We start from the raw sequence: 25,635 nt of genomic DNA on the forward strand, positions 1-25,635 counted from the left end.
ATTAAATAATGCCCGGGCGGCCTGGGCGTTGCCATGGCAACCAGGTAGGCCAGGCTAGGCCGCGCTTCGCCTCAGGCCCAGCCGGCGGCGCTGTACGAGGAGGCCTTGCCGGACGGAGGATGAGCCCGTCCGCGCGGAAGAGGAGGAGCCGGGGAGGGGCGTCCGTGTTTGCCTTCCTCTCCCACAGCTCGGCCTCTCTACAATTGCGAACTGCCGCGGCCGTTCGGGAAGCGCGGAAAAGACCGCGGGGAAGGAAGCTCCGCGGAGCCGCGGCCTCGAGTGGCGAAGCTCGCTGGTGGACGACGGCGAACCGGGGAGGACGTCGCTTAGGTGATCCGTATATTTGCGGTGGGGGGTCGGGGGGATAACGTCGGTGTGTAAAGTAGGGTCAGCTGCCAGGCGCCGTCGAAGGGGGGAGCGGCCTTCCTTTCCTCGTGTCCCCCCCCCCTCCCAACCCTACAGCATTCCACGTTTATCTACTAGCAGTTTCCCTGTTTATACAAGTAATTTTCTTGGTTTGTTTTTGGTAATATATTCATCCAGAAACAAAAGTGCAGAAACGTAACAGAGAAGGAACCACTCTGCCCGGGACATCCTAATATAATCGTGCAAAATCTCTGGATCCCAATGGGGCGTTCCTGATATGATCACAGCAACATCAGCAGTTCCTGTAGTTGCTGGGATATTGTAGAAGGGCGCAGCCTTAAAAATAGAGTCCCTGCCCTTGTTTTCCCTTATTTATTTTTGCTGCATATATATATATGCCTGCTATATATATATATATACTCTATCTATACTATATATATATATATATATATATAACTCATATATATATATATATAATATTTATGCAAACTTATAGGCATACCTCTTCCCCGAGGGGCTAAAGTGACTTCCAACAAGCTTTGTTCTCAAACCTTAGCTCCAACAACATAACTTAACACATTTAAAATCCAGCGGCAATCGCCTTCAATTTAAACAGTAAGACGATAGACTAATGCAAAGCGGTAAAACGGGCAGGCTGATCCTAAGGCTAAAAGAGGGAGAAGTGAGTAATAGAAAAAAGAAAAAGGGAGGGAGCAGGCGGGCCCAGATGGAATCAACAGTGGGCCCGACCAAAATAACAAGGGATGGAGAATGGCAGCCTCAGTTTTGACTCCGATGTTTCAGTGGGGGGGCAATAAAACCGCGGCCAGCCTCTCCAAAGGCCCGGTGGAATATTCATTTTGCGAAGGCCCTGCGGAACTTCATGAAGGTCCCGCAGTTGAACTGCTGATGGGAGGTAGAGCATTCCACCAGGCAGGGGTAGAAACGTAAAGGCTGGCCAGCCCGGGTCGAGGCTCCAGCATCGATGATGGGGCCGGGGGTCACCAGCAGTTCTGCCACCGCTGATGCATAACGGTGGGGGGGGGGGGGACCAGAAGTATTACAACAATTGTTTAATGTATTCTCCTCTCCCCTCCCCTAACTTCTTAAGGGAAAACGTGCCCCACCTCTGAGACGTAATGGTGTGGGAATGGGTAGGCGAAGAGTTTTCATGGCATGGAGATAAATAAGATCAGAGCATCCCCGGTTGAATAACATGCCATTAAATTTTCTATCGTGGGAGCAGAAATTATTTCCCCTCTTGGTTGCCGGCAGCCCTGCCGCTTGTGTTTTCTAGCATCCTTTGCAAGTGGAAATGTTTTTCTAGCATTTCTAGAAGCAACGAAAAGGCATTTGTAGAAGCAACAAAAAAACCCTCCGCTGCTGCAACGTTTTCTCTCTCTGAAATGTACCCTGCGTGCCTTGTCATTTTTGTTCTTGAGTATCCTCCTCAGATGTGTAATTCTGAAATAGTGGCTGTTTTATTCTGTCTCGCCACCCGTCACCAAATTGAACAGGAGCCCACTGGTACACTAAAGCTTGCCAAAATGTATTCTTAGCATAAGTTTGCCTGGATTTGAGCTCACTTCATCGGGCGCATGGATTATATTTCTGTGTAGAAGATACAGTTGTGGCTTTGTATGAAAAATAAGGTCGTTTCAGACTTTGGCAAAGGGCGAGAGAGAGTTAGAGTTGCTGAAATAGAAAGTGCCACCCCACATGGTAGTTGTTGTCCAGAAACCCCACCCCACTTGGGACCCTATACCCCTGAAATACTGCAGTATGCAGAATGGCCACTAGATCAAGTCTTTTTGTTATGACTCAGTAAAGTTCTCCATAGCCATCCATCTTCCAAGAAGTCCTCCCTTAAACCCACCCAAAGTTCAGACCCCAGTATTCCATAGGCCCAACAATATAACCAAGGGAAAACTCTGGCTTTCCCAACAACTGGCTCTTCCCTGATCTCTGGGGAATCTCAAACCATGATAATTTCTTCCTCCTATCAGATAGGCCAAGTATATTTTATATCCTCCATTTAATCTCCCTTAGATAGCAACATCCCACTCTCTTTAGAGTAGCTTTCCATAGGACTGGATAGCACACCAGCCTCCTTTGGATATACACAGTACTCTGCTGTTTAGTTTTCATTATGGTCTACCTTTCCCCATTTATGCTGTTTCTTTAAATAAAAAAAATTGAATTGACTGCTTTTTTGCCTCTTTCCATTTCTGAGAGATACAGGCTTAAAGTTCCAAACAGATAGGAGTTTGTAAGCGCAAAAAAAGAAGGCTACACCCATGTGCGGGAAACAGTTTGTGTAAAATGCTGTAGAGGTGCAGGATTTCTCTGTGTCTGTTCTTTTCTGTATATTAGTAAATTAAGCAAATCGTTAAAAAAATGCTGTCCGTCTGCTGTGTTCTCAGCAGGAAACCAACCCATGTAAATTACAATCCCCAGAGGTTTTCACTGGTTTAAGAAGTGGAGCATGCATAACAGTATTTATTATTAGCAACCACACATTCTCAAACCGTTCTCTCTTTGCTTTGCCCATGCAGTTGAACGAAGTGATAAATCGTACTGCACTGCTTCAGCGTGGACGCTTGAAATGTTTCTTTGCGTAAAAAGAGCTCCATGCAACTAGGTTTAGAAAGTAGCCATATTGATCTGTGGTAAAACAGCTGTTTTTGAACCCAGTACCACCTTAGAGACCAACAAATTTTTTGAGGTATGAGATGTTGAGAATCAAAGCTGACAAAGAGAGCTTTGACTGTGGGAAGCTCATGTCCTAATCTTGTTGGTCTCTGAGGTTCCACCGGACTCAGATATAACTGTTCTCCATGCCACTGGAAAGCCAGTGCATGGGGAAGAGAGGTTCTTTTGCCTCTCTGAGGTAACAGTTTCTCTACCTTAGGGTAGTGTACTTCATTCTCTAGTTATGTGTATGCCAGCTTGGACTGTCCTTGTTGAACTGTCTTGCTCCCCCCCACCCCAGCTGTATGTCATCATGTTCAAAACAGCAGGTTGTGATTACATGTTGCGCTTTCTGGGATGTTCCCCTAAGAGACTGTGATATTTCTATCTTGTTGGAATGGAAACTGCAAGCTGTTAGTTCCGACTGGATGTCTCTTCTGGATTTTTAACTGTTTGTGTGGCCCAAATTAGGAGTCTTGTGATACGGAGTGGTAAGCTGCAGTATCGCAGCAAAGCTCTGCTCACAACCTGAGTTTGATCCTGACAGAAGTCGGTTTCAAGGTTAACTCAGCTTTCCATCTGTAGCCAACTGACATGGAGAAGGCAGTGGCTAACCAGAAGACTGGAGAAGGCAGTGGCTAACCAGCCTGTAAACATAGTCTGCCTAAATACATGTAGTGATGTGATGTCACCCCATAGGTCAGTAATGGCTTGCATAAGGAACTACATTTACATTTTTAAGGCCCAAATTAGGTGGAAAGGTGGGGTTTTAATAAATTACAGTGGGTCATGAGCAGAGAGGAAAGTAGTTCACTTCTAGGTGCATAAACTTAGCTTTGTACCACAGAGGCATGCAAAAATTAGCAAACAGCTCTAGAGGAAGAGTCCCTCATGACATGGAATATGATCAGTAGATTTACAGTAAAAATCAAGAGCATCTATTCTAGACTCTAGAGAATGTCTTCCAAGGAAGAACTCAGCTGGTTCCATTCATATGCTGACTTTGTTTTTGAAACATATACATAGGTACTGCAAGAAGAGACGGGGGTAAGAAGAAATTGTGAGTGAGGGGGAATTTCCTAGTTTAGGAAAACAGTGGGAGAAGATTTATGATATTACTAAGGGGTAGTTGAACAAAACTGCCTTCATTTTATTTCAGTAGTACAGTATGGACGGAACAATGCTTCTGTTCTACTGGTAGCAGATACAGAATTTGCCTAAATAGCCAGGTCCCAAATCGCTAGACCTCAAAAGAGAAATTCACCTTTTCAGTCATCTCCTGGTAAAAATCATGGGAGATTTATTGAGACATGCCAGTGAAGTCCCTCTGGAACCTTTAATCATCTCTCTGTCTCCTTTTTTTAAAAAAAAAAAAACCTCTTCTGCAAAAAAGCTGTTCCAGGATGTACATGGACCAGGTCAGGATTTTTTGTGTGGGTGCCCAGTGACCAACCACAACAGCATCGGCTTTGCAAAAAGGAAAATTAATTTGAAGTCATTGATTACAAAAAGGGAAAAGATATATTAGAGCAAGCTGATATAACTGCAGAGCAACAGAAAAAAGAAAATAAGTGATAGAGGCACCCTCCTCTCCCAGATGTTAAGAGTTGGCCCATTACGAATAGTTCATTAAGAAAAGAAGCATAATCTTCGTTATCAGATTTTGATGTCCATCTTTTTGCTGTGTTCCTGGGGATTTTTTCTCCCCCCCCCCCCCATTCTTTTTGTCAGCTAGGCTATTCTTTCTCTCCCACTGCCCATCTCTGAGGGCTGCTCCCCTAGAAATCTTGGTATTCCGAGCAAGACAAAACATTCAGAGTTGCCTTCCTTTGCCATAACTGTGCAGATAATGACGCAGCAGGGCTCTTAAAACGACTGCATTTCGACAATACTTTCTCACTTTTATTTCAGCGTATAACGGGCTTTCTCTTTATTCTTTTAGAAATTAAAATGGCTTCGTGGGTCAAGGTAACCACAGATCAAGCACCTGCGCCTGTTGCAGAAAAGAGGTAAACGCATGTATTATTCACATTTGTTTTCCTCAGGTAATTTTTTTTAAATCTGGTTTTCGTTAGCATTTTATTAACACCAGAAATGAGTTTCACATTGATTTCTACATAGTTCCACTTCTAATAGTTAGCGAAATGCATTTAATTCTTTATTCCCAATGTGGTGGGTCACTTCATTTAAAAAATAATGTAATGTGTTTATCTTGAATAGACTGAAATTTGTATTTAATGATATGGGGTATATGTCCGTTGGCATCATGGAGTCTGCACATAATCCTTTTAAAATATAAATCTTTTATAAGTGGTGGTTTCGATGTACTTTGGCCCATCACTTTCATTGAGTTCTCTTTGTTTCAGCAAAGAGTTTTCATTACTGTAAAAGCTTCGTTATGTTGAAACATTAGCACCACAACACATTACATTTGAGTGTTCACATAATATAATGATCCCTGTAAGTACACATACTGATTCTAGAACGGCCTTTTCTCATCTGATCAACAACGCTTATAGCGTAATCCTATTCAAAGTTTCTCTGGCTTAATCCCATTGGTTTCATTTGGCTTAGTTTTGGGTGGGTAGCCATGTTGGTCTACAGCTGAAGATCAGAATCTAAGTTTAGTAGCACCTTAAAGGCCAGCATGATTTCCAGGGTATAAGCTTTTCAGTTCAGTCTGGGGGAGGGGGGCAGATCCCCCTCAGGAGGTGGCATAGGCTTATGCTGGCGGAAATGCCCTGGCCGGGGCACTCCCATGGAAATGCCCTCCCCAGAGGAGGGGCTTATCTGCTGGTGCCTGGCCACTGCTGCGCCCTGCAGAGCCCAGCCTCGATTTAGCACTCCCATGCTGCCCCCAGCTGCATCAGTGTGCGGGCGTTCCAGGGGGTGGGGCTGACCTTAATACGTCTCCAGAGCCTGATTAAGGTCAGCCCCACCCCATGGTCTCCAGAGCCCAATCGGCTCCCATTAACCAGAGGAATCGCCAGCAGAGATATGCCACAATTTTCATGCATACATATCTCTATTCGCCCCGACGGGGGTTGGGGTGATTTATTTTTTTTACATTTCCTGGTTTTCTGCACTGCAGGAAAGCCCTTTGGATCAGGAGGAGTGGTGCCGAAGCGGCTAGATTAGGCTGTTTGGGAGTCAAAAGTTCCCTTCACCAGAAAGCGTATACCCTGGAAATCTTGCTAGTTTTTAAGGCACACAATCCTCCAGTCTTACTGTTCTTTTTTAAGAAACCTGAATGCCTGAAGCTTCTGGTCCAAGTGGACTTTCAAAGCCAGGAAGGGGCTCTGCCTGGCCATTGTGGTCTTCTTCACAGGCCCAGCTTCGGGTTCCCGTGATTTCTGAGACTGGGTGGGTGGCAACTTCGGAGAGGGCCTTGTTGGACATTGTGCCAGAGCTCTGGAACTCGGTCTCCAGGGAGATTTGCCTGGCCCATTCGGATGCCATCGTCTGCCTTTTTTGTTGTTGTTTGGTTTTCCCTTCAGTGATTCCTCTTTCCTAACAAAGGTTTTTAAGTTTTGTATTTTAATGCTGTGTTTAATTCGTCTTTTTAATGGTGCATATTGGGGGGGGGATTGATCTTAATGGTTTTAAAATGTGATTTTATCATGTATGTTTTCAATTATTAACTGCCTCGGTGACCTCGGCTGAAAGGCAGGATGACAACTTTTAAAAAAATTATTGATAATAATATGCTCTCTCCACTTCCAGCATGGTGTATATGTTAAGAGCAGGTGCACTCTAATCTGGAGAACTGGGGTTTTTCCCCCGCTCTGCCGCTTGAGCTGTGGAGGCTTATCTGGTGAACTAGATTAGCTTGTGCACTCCCACACATGCCAGCTGGGTGACCTTGGGCTAGTCACAGTTCTTTGGAGCTCTCTCAGCCCCACCCACCTCACAGGGTGTTTGTTGTGAAGGGGGAAGGGCAAGGAGATTGTAAGCCCCTTTGAGTCTCCTTACAGGAGAGAAAGGAGGGATATAAATCCAACTCTTCTTCTTCTCCCTTCTCCTTCTTCTCCTTGTTGAGAAACATCAGAGATAAATAGAAACTACTTCTCCATGAGCAAGGAAAGATCTCAATGTGCTGGGTTTCCCAAAGTAAAGAAGCTCAGAATAGCCTTCTCAGTTAGCTGCTAGCAACTGGTGTGTTGTGTGGTACCCTGACAGATTGCAAAGACAGATCTTTGTAAGTAGACTCCTTAAGCAGATTCCTTATCGACTCCCTGCTGCTGTCTAGCATTGGCATGTGGCAAATGACTGTCATTGTTGTGACATAATTGTTTGCAGCATTGTTTATTCCGATGGGAGTTTGTGTCTTGTTTCCTAGTTGACTTAAATCTCCAGCAAGATCACAGCCCAATTGAGCACTTTGGCACTGCAAAGACAACTTGAGGAGGACTGGCTGAATCCCAAGTGGTTCAAGTTGATTGCCACGCTTCCTTCCAGTTCTGTGCTGGACTCCCCATCCCCACGAACAGTGACCTTTTTTGGTCCCTGTGCCGCAATACAGAGCATGCCCGTTTGCGTTGTTGGAAGGGTCTGTTTTGGGATTTTTCAGATGTGTTCACGACGCTGGTTCGACAGTAGCCTCTCGATGAGTAGGACTGAATCTCGTTTGTTCTTGAGGATAGTTCCGGCAAATGAAGCAAGACCTGGCAGCTGTCTTCCTTTCGCTGGCTCTGGTTTTTGGCTGATCTTTTCTGGGCTGCACATCTGTCGGCCTCCTTCTCCTCCCACACTTGTACATACCTCAAACCCAGCAGTTCAAGCAAAATGTACCGTGTTTCCCCGAAAATAAGACAGTGTCTTATATTTTTTGCTCCCAAAGATGCGCTATGTCTTATTTTCAGGGGATGTCTTATTTTTCCGCTCCACAGCTGCATGCCCTGGTGTTCTGTTCGACGGGCATGCTTCCAAACAAAAACTTTGCTACGACTTACTTTCGGGGGATGTTTTATATTTAGCACTTCAGCAAAACCTCTACTACGTCTTATTTTCAGGGGATGTCTTATTTTCGGGGAAACAGGGTATGTCGAGTGACCTGACTGCCTAGTAGTGAACTTTGTGGGGAAGAAAGAAGTTAATAGGAACTGATCCCATTAATTTTTTCCCTACCCGTTTGCTTTGGCATGTAAAAAAAATTGCATATGAGTTAGTGGGAGTACATCTAATAATTTGTTTACATGGTTTTAGGATACCAGTCCTTCCTGTTGCCTCTCCTTGGTCCTTACTGCTTCTTCTCTTTCTTTATGTGGCATAACGTCTTAGAGTGTGGTTGGTTTGCGCTCTTGAAAGTCTAGTGTTTTGGGGTTGTTATGTTCAGTTCATTAAGAACATCTGTTTATCTTCCGGGAAGACTGGGATTGTTTGGTGTTATCATTTCCATGTGCTGTTGTGAGTTCTGAAATGGCTTCCTTTCTCGATGAGCTTTCAAAATTTCATGTATCAAAGGATTTAGGTCAGTGGTTCTCAACCTGGGGGTCGTGACCCCTTTGGGGGTCAAATGACCCTTTCACAGGGGTCGCCTAAAACTCTCTGCATCAGTGTTCTCCATCTGTAAAATGGATAAATGTTAGGGTTGGGGATCACCACAACATGAGGAACTATATTAAAGGGTCGTGGCATTTGGAAGGTTGAGAACCACTGATTTGGGTTTTCTCTGTTAAAAAAATAGTCCCATTTAAAAAAACAACAACAGTTGTTCAGGGAATTTCTCCTGTAAAGTGATCAGTGTTTAGCACATCATAGCCAGGTAAATTTAGAAGTTCGAGTACACTGAGGACTTTCATAGGCTAACTTTATCAGTGGTAGTTCTGAGGGGAAGAAAAATCTTTGATATGTTTAATATAGTGATATGTATAGAATTGTGCCATATATGTGCTGCTGAGTAATTACTTCTGAGCAATATGCCATAGCACAAACATTTACTATCACTATTATTAAATTTATATCCCACCTTTCTGCCTGCACAAGAATTCCCAAGACGTCTAAAGATTTAAAACACTTGTGATTAAAAAATGTATTTGTACACACTTCCCTGTCTGATAAGAATCTTCTTAGGCAATAAGTGGATCCTGTTCCGGTCACTTTTTCTGCATAACCAAAATATCTTCCTGGTTTATCCTTTCAGTCTATTATTCCCTCATAAAACATTGCTGACATCCGTAAGAAGCCAACCTGTAGCACTTTACCATCATATTGATATGGTGGCTGATGCTTGCAGGGCATCTTCTGCACAGAGTAACTGTTGCTTTTTCACTTTGGTTCCAGACAAAGACCCGGGTGGATTCCACGACTTCTGGAGTAAGTAAATCACAATAGATGCATTTCAGTGGTTAAATTCCTTTCGTTTGTTTGTTTGTTTGTTTATATATAACATTTAATATACTGCCCCACCCCCGAAGCGCTCTGGGCAGTGTAAAATCAACAATACAACATCATAAAAATGTTAAAACCACAACCCTAACAGTTAAAACATCTCAGATGGCAAGCTCTACCTAACTCCCCAGAGGTGGCCACATCCTACTTTCGTATGCACACACATCAGTGGCTGTCTCCCCCAAAGGCCCGGTGGAACAACTCTCTTTTGCAGGCCCTGCAGAACTGTCCAAGGTCCTGCAGGGCCCAGATCGTCGGAGGCAGACCTTGGACAGTTCCACCAGGCTGGGGCCAAGGCACTAAAGGCCCTGGCCTGGGTAGAGGCCAGCCGCATCATAGAGGGGCCAGGGACCACCAGCAAATTGGCCTTTGCAGAGAGCAGAGGCCGTGTGAGGACATAGGGGGAAAGACGTTGCTGGAGTCTTCTTCTCATCTTGTACGTAATTGTTCCCTTCTGTATTCCTTTAGCAAACACAAAAATTATTTCAACCTGTTTTTCTGGAAAAGTGTTGCCAAAAATAGCTTTTCACCAAAAAGGTTTATGTTCACAATAATTTTGAAAAATAACATAATCTTTACTTGCAAAAAAAGTGCCTTCTTCTGTGTTGAGTTATTTGTTGCTCAGAAATCGTTTTAAGTTCTTCAATGAATTCACACATGTGAAGAATTCGCAGTGGGCTGCTGACAAAAATGACGCCTGAAAAGGCTGACAGTGCAATCCTATGCAGTGTTACTCCAGCGTAACCCCATTGAAATGAACGGGCTTAGGAAGAGGGCAGTGTCTGGTGTCTTTTGTCTTAGGTTGATGACTGTCCTTCCCTCTGTGCCTCACACTTTCTCTTTCTCAGCGATCTCAAAAGAATTTTCTGCACCCAGTGTGAGGTGCGGAGAAAGGAGATCTCTTTCGGGTTGGCGAGCTTTGCTAATAGTGAGCAGAGCTGAGAAAACACGTCCCGAAGTCCTCTGTCACTGCTTTGCCAGTGGAAAGTGAAAGCCCCAGCCTGAACTACCTGAAACAGGATTTGAAATTCCCTGGGGAGAATGTTCTTTATATCATCAAATAAAGAGTTCTACTCTAGTCAAACATAAGTTCTCTTGGCAGTCATTCTGGTTTTTTTTCTTCTTTTAGTATAAATCCCTACAAAACTGTTCAGAAGAGCTCTTACCCTCCTCCAGACGGGTATTCAAAGGACTATGAAGATATTAACAGGTCAGAACAGTTTTCCTCAGTACCTATTTAAATTTCAACTTGTCCCCGCTTCCATGGCTCAGGGTAGGCAACTGTCGTTTGTTCCTTTGAAAGTTTCTGGTAACACCGGGCTTGCTTGGCATAGCCTCTGCTCCCCAAATCGAAACCCATTAAGTCTTGCATCTAAAGGTGGATTTAACACACAGCTTGGAAAATTAACCCATGTATGACAGCCAACTCCTAGCAACATATAGCCCTAAATGGTTTCTATTTCATTAATTGTATAGATTCACTGATGAATAGTTTTTCATTCCGTTGGTGAACTCTGCTTCCAACATTCATCAGTATTCTAGTGTCACTTCAGTTATCCCCCTCTCCTCTTCCTGTTTGTTGAGAGCCAGCTTGGTGTGGTGGTTAAGAGCAGGTCGATTCTAATTTGGAGAACTGGGTTTTTATTCCCTACTCTTCCACCTGAGTGGCAGAGGCTTATCTGGTGAACCAGATGTGTTTCCGCACTCCTACATTCCTGCTGGGTGACCTTGGGCTAGTCGCAGTTCTCTGTGAACCCTCTCAGCCCCACCTACCTCACCAGGTGTCTGTTGTGGGGAGAGGAAGGGCAAGGAGCTTGTAAGCCACCTTGAGTCTCCTTACAGGAGAGAAAGGTGGTGTATCAATCCAAACTCTTCTTCTTAAATTTACCATGTTCCTGAGGATAGTTGCGTCAGCCCTAGATAATCAGTAGGGTACCTTATTAAGACAACCAGAGTTAGTTACTATGGTTAATGTTGAAGTAAGATTCAGATGCCTCATTTGGCTGTGAGGTTCACTGGGTGATTTTTGGATCCGTCATTCTTCCTTAGTCTGATCTACCTCAGGTTTGTTGCTTGAGATTGGGACCATTTGTGCTGCCTTGGCCACTTTGGAAGAATGGCAGGATAAAGTCATAATAGATAGAGCAAGGCTAATGATTATGCAGGTGTTTCAGGTCCTCCCCCAGAGCATTCTTGTAAGAAAATGTATGGTAGAGATCTTGTTCAACTGCAGGAAATTGTTATCTACCTGACTTGGTTGTGTTGTATGTGCTTAGCTTTGAAGAACTCTTTGGACAGCAGTATCACCCATCAACAGGGAATGAAGACAAGTACGAGAGATATCAGTATTCCCAAAAAGGTAAGAGATTATTTTTTTCTGGTGATTAAGCTATTCCCAACTCTTTTATCAAGGGGGCAATCTCAAAACAATTTTCTTTTATGGCATCCAGTTTTTCGCTTTTCACCTTGTGTCCTAAAATTGGTGTTCAATGGCAAGTCAGTTAGATTGCACTTCTAGGTCCTGACCAGACATTTGGGAGTTATTAAATGTGTTATGTTGCTTGTAGCGAACATTCTACTAATATGCGCAGAGAGGAAGCTGTGTATGTAGCCATACCTTGATATATAAATAAACTGGAAGAGAATATTGTTAGTCTTAAAGGTATAGGCTTCCCATTTACCCTGCACCCATGGAGGATTATCATCTGCCAACACTGAATTTTGTCTTCCAAGGAACTGAGGAGCAAGAGAAAAATGACCTCTATGTAATGATACTCTAGGGATTTCTTATAGTGTTTGTGGTAAAGACCATAAAGACTATATGAGATGGCCTGGAACATCACCCGTAAGTGACATCACACCCTCTTCCAGACACCCACTCCCCCAAATTTCCTAGCATTTGCCAAAAAACAACAACTGTTGGCAACCCTTTAAAGGTGCTACCAGACTCCTGCTTGTGAATGCATTTAAGTGTCATCCCTGCTCTGCTAACGACACTTACTACTTCAGTGTGTTTGGGTTTCTTTGTAGATGATGACTTCGCCAAGGATATTCATCGGGAAAAGCTGTACCTGCAGTTCTACCAACAGATAGAAAAGGAGTTTGATAAAGACAGACCTTCAGACTGTGTCATTGTTTCCATCAGCAAGGATCAAGCGTAGGTTTACTTTTAAAGATGCACGTAAAAGATTCTGTCTGAGATAACATAGATGTTTAATTTTTTTGCCTTGAGTGAATGTCACAGGTGCTTGCAGGGTTCTTGCACTTTCTCACCTTAACATTTTCTAGAGCCGTATAGACCAGTGGGTGGTACCCAAGGCCCAGATTATAAGTGACAGCAACAGACCAGTTGTCATGTGTAAACCATGGTGGTGGGGATGATTTTCAAGGAGCGAGATCGAACCCTCTCCTGCCTATAGCTTCTTCTCCCCTTCTCACATGTTTCTAGTCCAAATCACTTCAGTGTCTGAGCCTGTTTGGGGAATACACCTGGAGTGATGGAGTGGAGGTAGGCAGGTAAGCTTGGTGAGCGGGTTCAGAACCAGTCTTAATGAGAATGGGGCAGAAACACACCTGAAGACTTAACGATTACTGCTGTCAAAATGCAGTTGGGACTTAATTCCCGTTGATCATGGTAAATCTTTACAACCAACCCTTGGTGTGATTTCTGCTTCTTGTGATCAGGTTTTTAATAGGAGGGTCTCTTTAAAGGAGCACTATACAATCTAGGCACAACTTCAGGCTCTTTCTTTGTTTAATTATGAAGCTGTGTATGAAATTGTCCCCAATCTATACACCTGCTCCCCGAGCACTTCCTTGAATCTACAAAGTGTCTCCTATTAACTGAAGACTCTGTCCACGTTACATAATAATTACAAATCTCTCCATTAAGTACGTTGCTACAGTGTTGAACTTCTTGGACAACTTTATAAGATGACTTTTCCTTGATTTCCCAAACTTTGTAACTTGGATGCATGGCGCTGTTAAGATTTTTTTAAAAAGTCTCTTTTAAAACATTGTAAGATGTCAAAATAATGGTCTACAGTTAAATATTCCAAAATCCTGGTCTGGGTTGTTACACATCCGGGAATAAGGTGTAAAGGCGACGTTCTGGGAGCGCACTTCCATCAGCTAGGCCTTGCCGTCATTGATTAGTCATTGGATTTGTATCCAGACAGAATTGGCAGTTTCTGTGAGTTTTTGCTTCTGGCTGCAGACCCTGTTCATGACATCCCTTAGACTCCCAGGAGCAATATTTTGTGGAAATCAGGTGACTTTGGGTGGTGGGGGGTATTCTTGGAAAATGTAGTCTGGCTGCAACCCCATGTTTATATAGTAGACACGCTAAGAACTTCTATCCTAGCTAGGTTTCAGCATTTAACTTGCGCTCCACAGTGCCTCATAAATAGTTTTTATTTCCTTACAGTATTCCTAAAACAAAATGCATACTTGTAGTACACATACACAAAGCTCCTTATTTAAAGTTTTCCTATTTTAACTTCTTCTTTTTTTAAAAACAGCAGGATAACTTTGTTTTCCTTGATGATCTTACAATACAAAAATGCCCCCAGTTCAAGATAGATTTGATACTACTACTTTGGTTAAACAGTGAAAGTTTTGGGGGGAAAGTGACTCGGGCCCTTTTCGTTTTGTTGTTCCTCTCTGAATCTTCAGTCTGTGGTGGTGTTGGCTTTAACCGCAGCTTCTTAATTTGCATTCTCAAGTTGTTTCCTCCCGAAAGCTCTTACTGATTCTCAGGCTCAGTACCTTCTGTAGCACACGTTCTGTTGCTTGCAGTCTCGGCAAAAAACACTGTAATTTTTGCCCTGGGCCTTTGCTAACGAGTCGGCAACATAACCTGGACACGTGACGGTACACACACTTGATATAAGCACAGTTGGTGTGTTCTTTTTACTGACTAGACCCCAGATTGCCACCACTAAAATAATGTTTTATTAGAATAAATATTTAGGTGGGCTTTTTTAAAGTAAAGGATTTCCACATTAATAACCTCTGGCAACTTTCTGTCTGATAAGAAGTGGTGGGCATGTTTCTGCCCCTTTTAGCCGTCTGCTCATCAGCATACCCTGATCTTGAGTGTACATTTAGAGCTAGATGCCCTGGAAATGCCACTCGGTTGGCCTGGTTTCTTCAGTCTTCTAAGATGTAGCCCCTGTTTGCCCCCTCTTTCTTTCTAGTTGTGCAACCACCTATGCTTTTTAATCTAAAACAGTCATTCCTGCCATAAATCCCATTAAATGCTTTAGTCCAAATGGTAATAAAACACCTTGCAGTCTCAACTATTCACCCTTCAGAACCAGGCGAGGTTAATGCATGTCTTTGAAGCCTTCTTGATCTTCAGAATGGGTATCTAGCGTGATACTTCACAGACACGGGTTTTAGCATCTCAGAAGCAAAGTGGGAGATCTCTGTTAAATTGCATTAATATACTGTGGGGGGTTTTTGGGGGGGGGGGAAGTCCTGAAAGAAGTCAACTCTGCCAGTTATTTAATTTTATTCATTTAATTTATTTAAAACTGTTTAAAATTTATTTAAAACTCAGGGGCCGGGGGTACTTGTGGCAGAGAACATCATCTTATAAGTTTAATGGCTGCTTTTGTGAGCCATCGAACACAACTAACTTGGGCATTTTTGCCCACCCAACTGTACCTTTTTATCTTTACAGGTTAAAAGGAAGCTTTTCAAATTGTATTTCTATTCATAGCTAGTGGTAGGATGACCCTGGAAGTGGAGTTTCTATGTTACAAGTCCATAACATGAAAAAAAATCCATGCTTCAGTGCCGGGACCATAACCTCTAGCCAACATTTCCTTCGCTACCTTGAAATTTAATTCTTCCTGTCCAAAACCCTTCATTCATTATCTTTTGAATTTTTTTTTAGTTTGGTTTTTAAAATGCATGTTAAAATTCTAGAACAGAGAGGAAACTTGTATTTGTATACATGCTTTCACATGCCTGCTTCCTAGAAAACAACAACACAAAAATGTGTTCTTATATGAGCATCCACACTTTAAAGTGTTTCCTGTCTGTAGATAAACCTAACTGCAAAACTGTTGTTCACCAATACATATATGAGGCTTTATGCTGGCAGGAAGTTCTCTTGAAGTTACCTTTGAGATTAAAATAAGAATCGGTGTGTGCCGCTTAGCAATGGTTCTGTATGCAAAACCTCCAGGAAAATAATACCTATCTAGCCGAATCCAGGATTCCATAAAATGCTGTTTCAAAGTAATCTCTAAAGCCAGCAAGGGCTTCACCATATGTTTTTGGTATGATGGTCACTTCTGGGGTTCCGCGTTTGGAAACACAAAAGGGGGTGGGTTCCTTTTTATTTTCAAAGTTCCTTCACCGTTTCCACGCCTGCGCTTCGGTTGGGGAAAACTCCGGCTTGCGTTGAAGCCATTCGTGTTCTGTGAAGCTCGTGTTCACATGCACAATTGCTGATTTAGTGCCAAGTCATGAAATCCTGCAAGCCTGACCCCATCACTCTTGCCGTTTTGAAGGGGACAGCTGAATTCCAAAGACACCCAGTTGTTAGACCTGTGCCACTTCATGTAACACAGCTACCCTGGTACTCTGAAATCTCCTCGTGTCACTCAGAATGCCAGCAACGTAGAAGGTTGCACATCTCTCTCTCTCTCTCTTTAATTTGTAAAGTAACCTGCTTCTTTTTTTTCTCCTTCAAGGGAATACTCAACAGCCATAGGCCATCGGTTGCAGGATCATGGCCTTGTGGTGGAAATGATATACCTTACATCTGAATCAGGTCTCACACGTGCCCTCCAAGAAGTTAAAAATGATGGTTCCCCATTTTGCGTTCTTGTTGAGCCATCCAATGTAGCACTTTGCTCTTGCACCGTAATCATGCTTCATCAGTCTATCAAAAGTAAGTTTAGCTTCAAGCCACCTCCCCATTCATTAAAAAAAATGCTACCTAGATCTTTTTTCTCACCATCACGAAGATTAAAACTTGTCACAATTTGGGATAATATTTCTGGCCGAAAATTAAAATTCCCCGAAAATACATGGCTGCGACAGCAGAACCAACAAATGGCGTTTCATTAAAAGATTCATGCAATCGTTATTTTTCTACATGTAGGGAATTGGATTATTCACTGAGCTTAAAAAAAAAATTCCCAGTCTAACTTCCACTTTGAATTCTTAGCGATATTCCTTTTCTCTTTGGGAACGATTTATAAAATTGTTCCAAGTATGAAATTAGCATTATAAACGAATGAGCACATGCAAGAGTGATCTCTTAAAGATTGTATATATTTTTTTCAAACTAAATCACATACTACACTTACCAGTATCAAATATATTTGTAGTGAACCACGAACATATAACATCCGCTTAAAACCGGAACGTCAACGTTAGAGGAGTTTGGTTTTTAACTTCACAGTAGAATGATGCAAAAACCACAGGGTTTATTTTTTTTCCTTTGCCTTGATATAACATTTTGAAAAGCAAAGTATCTCTCTTCTCCGTAGTACACCGTAATATGCCCATGGAGGATGCATTGGCTCTGATAGCTAAAGAGTTTGAGAAAATTTTTGTGGAGCGCGAACAACAGGAACGCACAGAGATCTCACACAAAGCAGCTGATCTGGCGGATGACTACCTAGAACGGGAGCTCTTTGAGCGTTACCATGTGCCGCTAGGCATTAGACACCTCCTCTTTCTGATAAGTGAGGGCAAACATTTATTTCTGGAAGAATTGAATGCAATAAGTGACTACCTGAAGACCAGGAGAAATAAGCTTGAAGGTATTCGTGATTTTTCCCTCCAGTCTCTTCCCCCAGAACATGCCTTTTAATCCCACCATTTCAAACCCATGCTTGATATTTAAAAGTGGCAACATCTGTCATGTGACAGTAAAAAACCTTGTTATCTGTCAAATGTCCTTTAAATATAAAACATTTCTTAAAATCAACTTAATTGAGGCTCGGACACGTAGTTCTCATGGGCAATATTTCCCATGGGTCTAACCTGGGTATGTGGCTTTTAGAGTGGAGCTGTGGACCACATACATATACATTCACTCACACACTTCTTTCAATGTGCTCAACGCCACTTTCATGTGAACTGCTCATCTTTACCTGGTCATCCTTACTAGAGCTCTCTCCTATCAAAGAGGATACTAACTGATGTGTAGAATCATTGGCCCTGTTCACACAACCATGGAGTGGGGGGGAGGGAATCCCGTCCCTTTTTGCGTGATACATTTCATTGCAATTTGTGGGAGTGCAAACAGTTTCAGTCGCTGCAAAAAGCAGCGGCAGGACATTCCCACACTTCAGTGGCTCAGGGGAGCCATGACCCCACAGTGGGTTAGCGGGAAGCCATGATCCGCACACAGATCAGTAGATGAAAACCCTTGGGGTGTCCCAACGTCCTGAAGAGAAACCACTTCCTCTTTCCCCTGCCTTTCCCCCTGATAACAATCATGCTACATACCAAAAGCCACCACGGTCATATCTTAAAAAGTTAGATTAAGCAAAATCTCGCACTCGGGAAGGCAGTGGCCAATTTCGGCAGCTGCTTGTCGTATTTCTGCCAACCGGATAAAGGAAGCCAAGAAATCTTGGCTGCTTAAAACGAATCATATCCCTTCTGCCCATCAAACTAGAGTCCTATAAAAGGTAAAGTTTCCCCTTCAGTCGTGTCCGACCCTGGGGTACCACTGCGAGCATTGATTTCATAGGCAAGCCATTTTTGTGGGGTAGTTTGCCATTGCTTTCCCCGGCTATTCTTTACCCCCTAGCTATGTGCTAGGTATTCATTTACCGACCAAGGAATGGATGGATGGCTGAGTTGACCATGAGCCAGCTGCCAGGATATCTGACCCACAGGGGGCTCGAACTCCTGACCATGTGAGTGGCAGTGCAAGCACTTAACCATTACACCACGTAGCTACTAAAACAAGATCTTAAAAATTGGCCTGGCCAAAGGAACCACGTGGCTTCAAAAAAGGACAGCACTCCGAAAAACTCCCGCAAAGCTACCGACCTTTGCCATTAGTTGGTTGTTCTCTGCTGAATTTATCCTGCTGGTTAATTCTAGCAGAGAATAAAAATGTTCAATGAAAAATTGCTGCAGGCTTTTGAATAATTTCCAAAAGGAAATCTTCCACTTTTACACAAAAGGAGAAATCTGGATTATCCAGCAAAGTAAAGTGATCTAAATAAGTCAGGGAGATCTGTAAAAAAATAAAAGGAGTAAGTCTCACATGCTTGGATCTGATGTCCTTGAATCTGGAGCAGTAACAATAATTGGTGGGCCAAAGATTCAACCGAGCCCTGCTGGCTAATTCTCGGTTCTTCTAAACCAGGCTTCGTTCCAGAAACCATTCCTTTAGTACCTGCCGTCGAAGATGCCGTCTTCCCACCAAGTGCCAGGCCCAGCACTAGCGCCCTCCCGCCTACTCTGAGTAAACCTCCACCTCTTCTTCCAACGCCTGGCCGGAATTCGGTGATGGGCCAGTCTGCCGTCGTACCTCCAGCTAAGTCTGCTTTGTTGGGTGAGAGGCCATTGGGGGGTCTTCTTCCAACACCAGGTTGGTAAACCTAGGTTTTGATTGATTGCTTTAAAAAAACCCCTATGAAACGGTGTGATGTTTGTTTTGTTGGAATGAGCCGTTCTCATTTTCAGTCCTTTAGGAGCAGCTTAGACTGCAAGGCTGTTGTTCACCTTTGCCGAACAATTCCAGCCTTGATTTAGCACCAACTAATTTCCCCTTTCTTTCTTTTTTCCTGGCCAGGTCCTAAAGGGAAGCCACCACCTCTTCTAACACAGTCTGCTAAGAGACCAGTTGTCTTGGGTCCTTCGTCACACCTGCCTGCAAAGCGGCCCCTGCTTGGGAGACCTGGTCTGCTGCCCACACCAGGTATGGTCTGATCAAGCAATCTGATCGGGGTGGTGGGCCCGTCTGGGTTTGCGCGTCACAAAGCAGTGCAACCACCCGTCCACCAGCATATTTGCTCTCTCTTCCGGCATCGGTGGGCACAAGGCCACGCCGTTCCCACAACCCATTTCAACCCTCTTCCCTCTGGATTGGGTTGTAAGGGTCAAAGTCCTGTTCAGAACACGCTGACTTCATTTCTCTTTCACTGCTTCAGTTCTTTCTCCTCAGCGGAGACCCAAAGCAACGTTCCTGTGAGGTAGATTAGGCTGAGAGTACGCATGGTCTAATTTTACCTCGTGAACTTCCTTGCAGGAGTGGGGATTTGAACCTCGACAGACCCAGATTCATTTGGCCCCTCTAACTGGGACATGACAGAGTAGGCAGCTTATCAGCGGAAAGGTGCGTTACTAGAGTAAGATAAGCGCAGCTGTAGACGGCTTGGCACAGCACAAGAACAACTCCACACCACACAGCAGTTTCACTTCAAAGAAGGTTTTAACTTGTTGGTGCAGGTTATATACAGTGAAACAAATGAACAATCCGGCAGCATGCCTCGCAGCAACTAAGAAACCCTAACGGACACTGTACAATGAATGTGCTCTGTCTATATACTATCACTGACCAATCCACTGTAGAAGAGTCACTGTACTGGGATCAAACTGGTTTTGGTTCACAGTTGCATCAAGGTTTTACCTAACTGACTTTGGATGACAGGTGCTTGTCATTTAAGGAATTACCATGATCTAGTGCACAAGATGCAACACCATATATTATTTTTTCTTTTCCCTAGACAGGACGGCATCCAACTTGACGCCAGAGAGTTGCGCACCCTTTCTGGAGTTTCTCAACGGGCTCAGATTTGGCCTTCTAACCCCATTAACTTTAGTGGACTTACAAGTGTGTAACTCTGCTTGGGGTGGCACCTATTTGAGATGAATCTGTTTGAGATGAATCTGTTTTGAGATGAATCCCAGGAGCCAGTTGATTTCCTAAAGAAACCTTTATGAAACGTGTACTAGTTTGAGATCAAAAATCTACTGTCCTTTGACGGACGCTTTCCCTTGAGGTGGTCAGAGTGTTGGGATAGAGTGGCTTGATGGTCCAGGAAAAAGACTCTTGGACTGAGCCCTGTTGCCTGCCTGTTTTGAGCATTGTATTTGCATCTGTCGGCCAGACTTTCGTACATCAGGGTCTCTCAGACATAACGGCACTAGAATCATCTAGGCCCGTAATTGCAACAGGGGGCAGGGCATGCGGTAAGCACTCCAGAGAAGGGAGCCTACGTGTCCCTGGGTAGCCAAACGGCTGGCCTTACCACCTGGCAATTGGCGCGCTGATGCGGGTGGGCATTAAGGTGGAGCAAGCTACCTATATAAGGCAGCACGCAGTGGCATCGGCCTCTTTTGAGGCTCCTTTCCGAGGCAAACTAAGCATTGACCTAGTGGGCTAGTGTGCAGATGACGTGGAAAATGCGGGGTGGGCGTTTGGCCCGGCAAGTCGCTAGGAGTGTGGAGCAGGAGGCACCTTCCCTCATGCGGGGTGAGGATGACTCTTTGGCCCCCTTTGGAAGCAGCGTAGGGTATGATAGGCCCTCCGTTCTGGCGCGAGGGATCTCGCCCTGTTTGCCACAGAGTGAGATTCTACGGCTTGGGGACGGGTGCAACTGGGCCCCTAGACTCCAGACAGAGTGGTTGCCCGTTGACGCTTCAGTTTCGAACCATCAGGGGCGAGAGGAGGTCTGGTTTGGGTGGTGGCCGGAGGCAGGATGCTCAATCGAGCCTTCCTCCTGAACCTTGGAGGCTCCCAGCCCAGATCAGGAGCACGGCTGTGCAGACCTGCTAGTCTCCGGATTACCCCTAACGGGGTACGAGGAACGTGGGCTTTTGTCGGCAGTCTCTCGCAGCAAGGTGCCCGCCATAATTGATGCGTTGGTGGGGACCTCCCTCTTCCCCTGCCACTTTGCCCAGAGCTATTGGAAACATCCCAGGACTCACGACATGGGTTAGTTGACTCGACAACCTTGGAGGGGATTGGGCCCAGTCCGGTTTTACCGCCTCGACCAGGGGAGCCACCTCCCGACCGGGAGTGTGGGACGGCACGCATCTTGGATTACTTTTTTCAACCAAGGGAGTTGCTTGTTCTGGCTCCGGTTTGCCCTTACATGGTGCCGGCCCCCTTGAGTCGGTCGAGTTCCACCCCCCTCGCGGAGGGAGTGTCGTCCAGGCCAACAAAGGGGCAGTGGACGTGGGAAACCTTCCTACACCCGGGGTTATGCCACAGCCTCGTTTTGATTGAGAGTCTGGGGAGCTGGTGGGCCGGGGCCAAATGGCTCCTGGACAGGGCGATGGGCCACCTGCCGATTGAACCGGTGGGACGAGTCCTTGGAGGTTAATCCGTGATCGGCAGCCCGCTGGGAAGTGTGTGCTGGCGAAACTAAGCTCAGCTTTGGCCGGGCATGGCTCCAGGCTGCCCAATCCCAGCACTTTCCCTGCTTTTGGTGAGGTACCTGCCTCACCAATCAGGGGTGTAGTTTGGGGCGTAAAGGCGAGCCCCGGGTGCACCGATGGAAAGTGGGGATTCGGCTCCAATGGTGACTGTCCCCTCCTTAACGCTGTTGTACAAGGCCCGAGGATAGTTGAGGGGTTGGCGATTAGGACGCTGCCGGTTGGTCTGCATTCAGGGTGCGTGGATCGGTAGAGGTTTCTTTCTTGGGGTTCCCCCCTCCCCCTGTTTTTTTCTGGGGCCTCTTGGGGCAGACCGGGCAACGGGCTCAGATTTGGCCACGCACCTTACCCAAGAGCTGTGGCAAAAACTTAGTGCTGATAGTGTGTCTGCTTTGCATGTGGTTGGTCCCAGGTTCAATCTCTGATGTCTCCAGTTAAGAAGACCAGGCAGTTTGGAGATTTGCTGCCTATCTGGGTTGACAGTACTAAGAAGTTTCATGCTGAATTTTCCCCCTTTTTAGCATGGGAGTTGAGCGTTGTTCGGGGGTAGTTAACGGGCACTGTGGCAGGGGCAGTGGGGAGTGGGTGCTCCCCCCCTCTACTTTCCCCTCCTACTTAGCGTCTCCGCCTTCTGGGCAGGTTGCGTACGCTCTCCACGGGGAAGCACAGAGGTTAGTACACGGGAGTTCATCAATTCGTCCCTTGGGGGTTTGGCATGGTTGTCGCCTACTGGCAGACCGGGGTCGGCAGGTCAGAGGCAGGCGGTGTGTGTTGAGGTTGGACCTGGCAAGGTGTGGCCGCTAGTTTTTCAGTGTGGGATAGGGCCCCCCCTTGGACGAAGGCTGCCCGGCTGAGATTATGCGCTCCTCTTGATCGGTCAACTTCGTTTTAAGTATTTATGTAAATAAAAAGGGCTGCGGCCCTCTTCCAAATCCAAGTCATGTCTGTGATTATTCTGGTGGCCTCTGCACATCTGGCCGCAATTGGATTTTTGAATGTAATGGTAGAAACTTTCATCAAGTTGCTGTCGAATTACTGCAGTCCGTAAGGCAGTGATGACGAACCTTTTCGAGACGGAGTGCCCAAATTGCAACCCCAAATCAACTTATTTATCGCAAAGTGCCCATACAGCAATTTAACCTGAATACTGAGGTTTTAGTTTAGAAGAAACGGTTGGCTCCGAGGTGTGTGTTACTTGGGAGTAAGCTTGGTGGAGCAACCGTGCCACGCTTCAAACAGGTGACTCACGACCCTAGGAGGGTTGACTCAGAAACAAGCCCCATTGCCAGCAACTGAGCTTATTCCCAGGTAAAGGATCTTGACTTCCCACAAAAATGCAACAGGGACAAAAAAATAAAAGCAGTTCTAGCAAAGACCTTGGTGTGCTTTTAAAAAAATCCTAAATGCATCTCGGTTCCTCCACTCTAGGCTTGAGCTGCCCAGGCGATTGGCAAAAAACTTGGGTCTGAGTGTTTCCCCAGTGTTTGAAAAGGAACACATTTTATTTATTCAACCCCTTGAGCAGCGGCAGTCAGCCTCCAGCAGGTCCTGCCCACAGAGAGGGCTCTGAATGCCACCTCTGGCACACGTGCCATAGGTTCGCCACCACTGCCGTAAGATTTTCAAGGCAAGCCATGAGCAAAGACAGTTTGCCATTGCCTGCCTTTATAAGCATAAGCATTTTATTGTCATTGTGCACGCACAACGAAATTTACAGCAGCATTCCTCGATGCACACAATTTCAGACTCATACATCATACTCATACAATTTCAGACTCATACATCATCTTCACTTTCCCCTTCCTCCACCCATCCCTACACAGCCCCAAACACATCAACACGAAGCCGCGGAGTTTAGCATAGCCACAGCTCTAGAGTAGAAGCTGTCTCTAAGCCTCTTTGTCCTAGTTTTGATAGACCTGTATCGTCTGCCGGATGGTAACAGTTCAAAAAGCGAGTGTGCTGGATGAGACGGGTCCCTCAGAATATTTTGGGCTTTCTTTAGGCTTCGGGAATTATAGAGTTCTTCCAAGGAGGGGAGAGGGCAGCCGATAATCCTCTGTGCAGTAGTGATCACCCTTTGGAGCGCCTTCCTATCTGCCACTGTGCAACTGGAGAACCATACACAGATGCAGTAGGTTAAGACACTCTCTATAGCACAGCGGTAAAAGGACACCAGGAGTTTTCCATCCAGTTGTTGCTTCCTTAAAAGTCTCAGATAGTACAGTCTTTGCGTAGTGACCTGGACTTCCTGGGTGGTCTCCCATCCCAGTACTAACCAGGGCCTCCCTCCTTAATTTTTGAGATCTGAATAGCCTGGGCCATCCAAGTGCCCTGGGAAAGAATGGAACTGCAGTGCTTTGTGCTTTTAAGGTAGTTTGCCACCCCAGCTCCTGTTTCAAGGCTCCTTTCTGTCCTTGGGACTTTCTGTTCTAAATCGGAAAGGCCAGCTGTGGCGGACTGTTTTATTTCATTGCTTCCTCTTGTCTTTGTTCTGCAGCTCAGGCAAGATCACCGCAGCACCACTGGGTACCCAAGCCGAAGTTCCTGGCTTGACCGGACATCCAGATTAATAATGCAATAAATGGCAAACTTCAATGGAGACTACCCTCTTCCAAGGCAGCAGAGCTTGACTAAATTTGTCGTATTAGTACACCTGGCAAGTTTAAAAACATTGTTTTCTGTTGTACACATTCCTCTGAACTCCGTGTCTCTCTTCCCCCCCCCCCTTTTCTGAAGTGGAAGAGTGAAAATAGATGTTTGTGAAAACGTCGACTATTGTAGATGCCCCGATACTAATGTTTCAAATTGATATCATCCCCAAATAAATGGTTTGTTTACAGGTTGTGTCGCTGGTTTCTTTGTCATGCGAGTGTCACTTTCGTGATTTGTTTGTTAGTTAGTTAGATTTAATATACCGCCCACCCCCGAAGAGCTCTGGGCGGTGTACAATATACATATAGAAACTTTACAAGATAAAACCAATAACAAATAACATAAAAACTGTTAAATAATAAAATCACACACAAAAATATCAGATGGCAAAGAATAACATTTCATTTCATGTCACGAAGGTTTGGTCAAAATGACAGTCAGTATCAAGATTAGGATGCAGATTAAAATACCCGTTGAAATACAGGGGACCGAATGTCCCCCTGCCCCCCAAAGCCCGGGGGAATAATTCTGTTTTGCAGGCCCTGCGGAATTGCTCAAGGTCCCGCAGAGCCTTAATGGACAATGGCAAAGAGTTCCACCAGGCAGGGGCCCAGGCACTGAAGGTCCTGGCCAGGGTGGAGGCTAGCCAGATCATATTGGGGCCAGGGACCAACAGCAGATTGGCTTCTGCAGAGCGCAGAGGTTCAGTGGGGGCATAAGGGGAGAGGCAGTTCCTGAGGTATTGATTTTGGGAATAACTGGCACAATCATTAAAGCGGTTGGAGGAGACCAAAGTTTGGAAGCAGCCTTTTCAGAAAGTGTTTGACAATCTCCTTTCTATTTAAACTCAGAGTCGTTTTAATGGATTGCTCCCTAACAGTGCCAATAAGAGAAAGGTCTGAATTATCTCTCTGTGTCACTGGAAATTTCAACAGCAAATTCCAGTGGAAAGTAAGGCTATTGTTTGGGTTTTTATCTTTGTGTACCTAGAATAGCTTTGCGCCAATATTAATTAGCTTCCTTTAAAAAGTACAAACCTTCAGAAGAGCAATACATTGTACCTTTAAGATCAGCCTAAAAGAACGTACTTTTCCACACTCCTTTTCCTTAGCAGGAAAATTGTCATTCACCAGGAGGGGGCAGTGTTTGACTGAAAAGATTTTA

General features: G+C 45.0%; 1 protein-coding gene across 3 annotated transcripts; it reads left to right on the forward strand.

Moving 5' to 3' along the window:
• The first annotated feature begins 104 nt into the window (after positions 1-104).
• On the forward strand, positions 105-24,658 carry LOC125443464 (nuclear receptor coactivator 5-like). Of its 3 annotated transcripts, none has more exons than XM_048515595.1 (11): positions 105-330; positions 5,000-5,066; positions 9,340-9,372; positions 10,577-10,657; positions 11,724-11,806; positions 12,478-12,604; positions 16,155-16,354; positions 16,959-17,234; positions 18,800-19,024; positions 19,229-19,354; positions 24,317-24,658. In XM_048515595.1, exons 1-11 carry the CDS (start codon positions 120-122, stop codon positions 24,370-24,372), a joined length of 1,485 nt encoding a protein of 494 aa, XP_048371552.1. In that variant the 5' UTR covers positions 105-119; the 3' UTR covers positions 24,373-24,658. The 3 variants fall into 3 exon arrangements, with proteins under 3 accessions (XP_048371552.1, XP_048371554.1, XP_048371555.1); XM_048515597.1 differs by having other exon boundaries at positions 18,800-18,988; XM_048515598.1 differs by lacking the exon at positions 16,959-17,234.
• The last annotated feature ends 977 nt before the right edge of the window (positions 24,659-25,635 follow it).

The sequence above is a fragment of the Sphaerodactylus townsendi genome, linkage group LG14 (assembly GCF_021028975.2).
Source record: "Sphaerodactylus townsendi isolate TG3544 linkage group LG14, MPM_Stown_v2.3, whole genome shotgun sequence".
In the NCBI taxonomy this organism is placed as follows: Eukaryota; Metazoa; Chordata; class Lepidosauria; order Squamata; family Sphaerodactylidae; genus Sphaerodactylus; species Sphaerodactylus townsendi.

What these genes read in the sequence shown, in the direction of transcription:
- LOC125443464 (XM_048515595.1), top strand. Translation starts at nt 120, where the DNA reads ATGAGCCCGTCCGCGCGGAAGAGGAGGAGCCGGGGAGGGGCGTCCGTG. An exon ending in GCGCCTGTTGCAGAAAAGAG is followed by an intron (nt 5,067 to 9,339) that starts GTAAACGCATGT and finishes CTTTGGTTCCAG; the next exon opens with ACAAAGACCCGGGTGGATTC. An exon ending in GACTATGAAGATATTAACAG is followed by an intron (nt 10,658 to 11,723) that starts GTCAGAACAGTT and finishes GTATGTGCTTAG; the next exon opens with CTTTGAAGAACTCTTTGGAC.